This window comes from Phaseolus vulgaris, chromosome 7 (genome assembly GCF_051622355.1).
Source record: "Phaseolus vulgaris cultivar YP4 chromosome 7, ASM5162235v1, whole genome shotgun sequence".
NCBI lineage: Eukaryota > Viridiplantae > Streptophyta > Magnoliopsida > Fabales > Fabaceae > Phaseolus > Phaseolus vulgaris.
Genome location: NC_143504.1, coordinates 56,740,727 through 56,745,660, shown reverse-complemented (window position 1 = coordinate 56,745,660; position 4,934 = coordinate 56,740,727). Strand labels below are relative to the sequence as shown.

At 38.3% G+C, this 4,934-nt stretch overlaps 1 protein-coding gene across 1 annotated transcript; it reads right to left on the bottom strand.

The window, feature by feature from the left end:
* Nucleotides 1-249: 249 nt before the first annotated feature.
* Nucleotides 250-4,934, bottom strand: SDP1-LIKE (sugar-dependent 1-like protein). Its single transcript, XM_068637927.1, has 3 exons — nucleotides 2,767-4,934; nucleotides 1,755-1,898; nucleotides 250-1,588 (listed from the first exon to the last, which is right to left on the bottom strand). The coding sequence occupies exons 1-3, from the start codon at nucleotides 4,183-4,185 to the stop codon at nucleotides 671-673; spliced, it is 2,481 nt and encodes an 826-aa protein (XP_068494028.1). The 5' UTR covers nucleotides 4,186-4,934; the 3' UTR covers nucleotides 250-670.

Here is a 4,934-nt window from a genome sequence, read left to right as displayed (position 1 = left end):
CTATAATCCTGAAAACTAACCCTTGAACATCATTGCTTACTATAAAAAACTCAGTTTCATCAACATGGAGAACACCTATTGCAAGCTGAAACCCTTCAACTTCATGATTAAAAGAATTTGGCAATGTCCCTGTGCTTGTAAAAAGAAGCACAAAGGAAAAGCAAGAGGGGATGTGAAGTTAGAGTAGATTTCATTCATCTGTATAAGGGATATTGCTACAAATTTCAATCTAGTTGTGGACTGCATGCATTTCAAAATGGAAATCACTTTTCATCCTTGCATTCATGAGCATCACAGATTTTGAGCTACATTCCAACTGAAAAAAGAATACAGAGATTCTTGACAAGAGAATGATGGAACATGTTTCTCCATAAGCACTTCTAAAAGTGAAAATTAAGAAGAAAAATGAGATGAATCTTTCCCTAGAATAGAATTAGTTTATGCATAAGATTATAAGTTAATTTATAGAAACTCTCCTAATTTCTTCAGAATTTTTATTTTTTAACAATGCATAAGCTAATTTTAGCTTAAAGAGTATTTTTTCTTTTTAGAAGTACTTGTGGAGAAGTTTGTCCAAACATACCCTAGATGATATACTAAAATTATCAACAATATGAACAATAGCACTGAGTAAATTCAATTAGGAAAAATGGTGGTGTGATCTTTGGTGTTAACTGTCAGCAATGCTTTGATCCTTAACCAAATCAGTTGAAGAACTGAACATTGTTGATTCCTCATCACCATTTTCAGAAGTTGAGCTAGAAGCATCCATCTCCTTCTCTGGAAAGTCAATTTGTACACATTCAACCACTGCATTGTTACAACTATTATAATCATGATTCCTATTTGAAGGTGTCAAGTCTTCTTTCTTGACAACATTAAATACAATCCCATTATGGATCATTCCAGGCTGCAAAAGATCACCTTCAGATACCATTATGTTAGATCCATTCATGACAACCCTGTTGCCATTTTCTTTCTGATCTGTGCTCTCGGAGCACTTATCAGGAGTTGTGTTCCTTGAACTGTGATGCTGAAAATCATGAGGGCTAGTCTGTGTCACATTATTTAGTTCAGTATCAACTTCTAAGTTTTCAACAAAGTCAATGAACATATCTGCTGATGTAGTTCTCATCAAAGGCCCACCGGATCTGGTCCAAGAATTCAAGTCAGCACTTTCAGATTCACTGTCACTTGCCTCATGAATGCTACGATGGGACTTCCAATTTTTACCAGTGGCTCCACTGGGACTATTAAGACCTTGATGCAATGAGGAAGCAGCATCTGCATGAAGGTCTTCTAGGGATCCTGTAGAATTCTCTCGAGCAATGACATTCCACGAGGGAATTCTTCTTGGACCACTGAATTTGCCTATAGTGGGCAGACCATGAGAAGCAGCAGCAGCAGCTCTCTCGGCACTTCTTTTGAGACGCCTCATATGATTCAGAATTGCAACAGACTCATCAAGAGCAAGCTCAATTCCACAGTTTGCTTTTATGGCAGAAAGCTTCTCCCAAGTGCCTCTTCTCCCTTGGTTAGCTGCCTTTTGAAGTTCTACATAAGAAGGGTTCTGTATGATTTTTAAGTACTGGAGTAGGATGAGAGAGAAAAAACAACATACACAAGTTAATCACTATTCAAATGAATCATCTCCATTAAATTATGTAAATAAATTCCTCACAATTTTCAATAACACTTGATATTTCTTTTCTACAAATAAAGCATAGTGTATTTAATTGTTCTTGAGCACATACCTGAGACAGAGTTGCAGGCATAACAACTGTTACATCACCCTCCCAGTCTTGAGCAAACAGTTTGGCAAGTCCACCTAATGGAAAGCCGAGCTCCAGTACTTGATCACATCTATGTTTCACCTCCATCTCCACTAGATGAGCAAGCTACATAATTGAAAACCACATTGGATTAGTATAGTTGCATACTCAGAATAGTAGTGCAGCAGTATACTGAAGATCCAATGGAAAACAAGTATGATGCCTTTTTGCAAAAACTGGTGAAATATACCACCATTTTCCACTCAAGTTGAGGAGGAGGTTGCATAAAAATTACACAATTTGAACTTAAGATCCGCATATGCCAATGAATATTCAGATGGAAGTTATGCCTACGCTAAATTCGTAAACAAATAGTAACATATTCCTAAGAATATTTTACCATTATTTCAACATTCAGCTGCTGCTAAAGAAGTCATCTTGTTAAAAATCAAAGCAATGTCACTAATTACTAAGACACGAATGAACCACCTGCTTATTGGATTAAACCATCAGACATCAACAAAGATAAGTTGTATGTTTGTGCAAGCAAATGGCAATGGCAGCAATCTGTTTTAGTCATCCAAACTCTGCATGCATTAATTTCTCCTTGAAATTGACAGGGAATAGTACAGGTAATAAAACTCCATGATGATTTATTTAACCAATAAACAGTAAATACCAATAGAGCTGTGATCTTTAAATTTCAAACACTGATGAATTCACATAAGCAAACGTGCAAAACACACCCAAATCACATTCATCAGTAGAACAACAGCCAGCCAAGCCAAGCCAACCCTTCCCTCCCCCTCCCAAATGGGGTCATCAGCTATAACAATCAACTGAAGTTATAACATTTTATCTAAGTTTTTATATTTCAGTTAGGAACAGAGACCGGATTAATGGAAAATGTAGAAGTGAAAAGTTCATTTAACAAACAAAATAAACCGACACGTCAACATGTATGTATTCATAGAGGTCCGAGCCCATGACATACCTTTGCTGCAAAATTTCCTCCATAAGCTCGTATAAATTCTTTCAATCTCAACAATGGTGCAATATGAGGATTGGCCTGACTAACTATAAAATGGTTGACGTTGAACAGCTCTTTCAACTGCATCATAGGTAAATCCATCTCCAAGCTACCATCCCTCCAACGGCGCACTGGAGTGGAACCCTTTTCAGGACCCAAGTTAAAAGGAGGATGGTAAGGAACAATATCTCCACTTCTATCCTTTGCCATTAATTCCTGAGCCTCGAAAAGGCCAGGAAAGGCACAAGAAGCAGTGACTGCACTCCATATAACAACATGAGGTGAAGTCAAGTAGTTAAGACATCTAGGTGGTTCATGCTTTCTTGGGGAACAAACTGTAATCCCAAGAACTCGACCCGTCATATCATATGCTTCTTGAAATGTAAGATTGCTTGTTAGATTCCTCAGCATCATTTGCAAATGTCTGATCTCGTGAACTGCACCATATGTTGTGACCCTCTTCACAACTGTAAAAATCCCACCTAATTGATCAAAAAACTGTAATGATTGCAATGAATCCTCAAAAAAGCTTCGAAGCTCAGGCCAAGCCCTAGTGGCAACAATGGAGCACATGATGGATCCTACACTTGAACCAGCAATTATCCTCGGCATAAGTTTATGTTCTACCAGTGTTTTAACCACACCAACATGAAAAGCTCCAAGGGAAGCACCCCCACTTAACAACAAAGCAGTCCTCCCAAATGCATGTCTAGTTTCATGCATGAAAGAAAGTTTTTCTTCCAATGGAAGCTCCTCCGAATCAGAGTTGCAAACCATTCTCAACTGAGTTGATACCTCGTCAATATACTCCTTGATTAGTCTTGGCATTTGAAGCCTACCTTTGTGGAGTTCAGGGTTACACATATTACCAAGATCTCTAACAAGATCTGCACGCATACAAAATATTATATCCCTAAGAGACCCCTCTTGCCGGCGATGGCGAAGCTCTTCAAGCTTGTTACTCACCAGCTCCACATCATAAAGGTGAGATTCATTCATCTTTGGTGTCTCTCTATCAAGCATTTTGGCTGCATGAGCCCACTCCTCATAGGTCAATGCAGATCTCATCATATTTCTCCAAAATTTCCGCCTATATACCATCTCAGCCCTCACCTTCACATTGGTGTACCGTTTCAACAAGAAAGCAACTATAGTCATCATTGCCAATATCCCCTGCGGATTTCTTGGGTGCAACCATGACAAAATGGGTCCCCAAAATTCCCTAAAACCATGTAAGATATCCAACAACACAAAACGAATCTGATGTCTCAATTTTAAGATAGACTTGCAGCACAGAACCCTGAAAGCAATAGTCCTGCCCAGAATGCTAGAAGGGCCAATCGCAAAAGGGACAAAACTAGCCTCGTTGCTTATATGATCCATCCTTAGACCAAAAAGGATGAAAGTAAATACTTTTCTTCTCAAAAGCCAAAACCCTTAAGAGATCATGTACTCTCTAAAAGGGTTTAGACGATACAAGCTGGCCCTTTTATGATACCATCAAATAGCAAAATCTGAAAGGCAAGGCTTTACAATTGCATCATCTGGTAGACCTAAGAAAATATTATAAAGGAATCGACTTTACATAAAACTCCCAAGTAGAGCACAAATGGATGAAATAACAAGGAACCAGTCAGAAAGTAATATCAACAAAAGTCAGATAGATTATAAATACAACTGCACATTCGATTTGAAGATTATCCCATCAGTGATTTGAATAGAAAGCAGAGGCAAAAACACAAATTTTGCTCATGGAATCGAGTAGGGAAGGTTTTGAATCAAATATTTGATTCCAGGGGAACGATTCTGGGAAGCAGAAGGAGGGTCAGATTGGATACAGAAAAAGGGGGTGAAAACAAATGTTGTAAAGTATGATTGCAGAAAGGAAATGGTGATAATAATTGAAATAAAGAAATGTTCCCGCTAAGCCAAGAAAGATGGAGCTTAGCGAGAAGAGAAGTGGTCGTTTACACTACGAACACGATAACTATGATTTGGAAGTTAAACAAATGAAAATGAAGGAAATTGGGAATTGTGAGGTGAAGATAAAGTTGTCGTTATGTGACGCGGGGGGCAGTCAGAAAAGTGCGCCGTGGCTTCGCTGTTAACCAATTTCCAACACTACAACTAAT

Bases quoted from the DNA above. Each gene is read 5' to 3' on its own strand.
- SDP1-LIKE (XM_068637927.1), bottom strand. From the start codon at position 4,185: ATGGATCATATAAGCAACGAGGCTAGTTTTGTCCCTTTTGCGATTGGC. The intron at 1,899-2,766 runs GTATGTCATGGG...TCAATTATGTAG, and splicing joins GAGGAAATTTTGCAGCAAAG to CTTGCTCATCTAGTGGAGAT. The intron at 1,589-1,754 runs GTATGTGCTCAA...ATCCTACTCCAG, and splicing joins TGCCTGCAACTCTGTCTCAG to TACTTAAAAATCATACAGAA.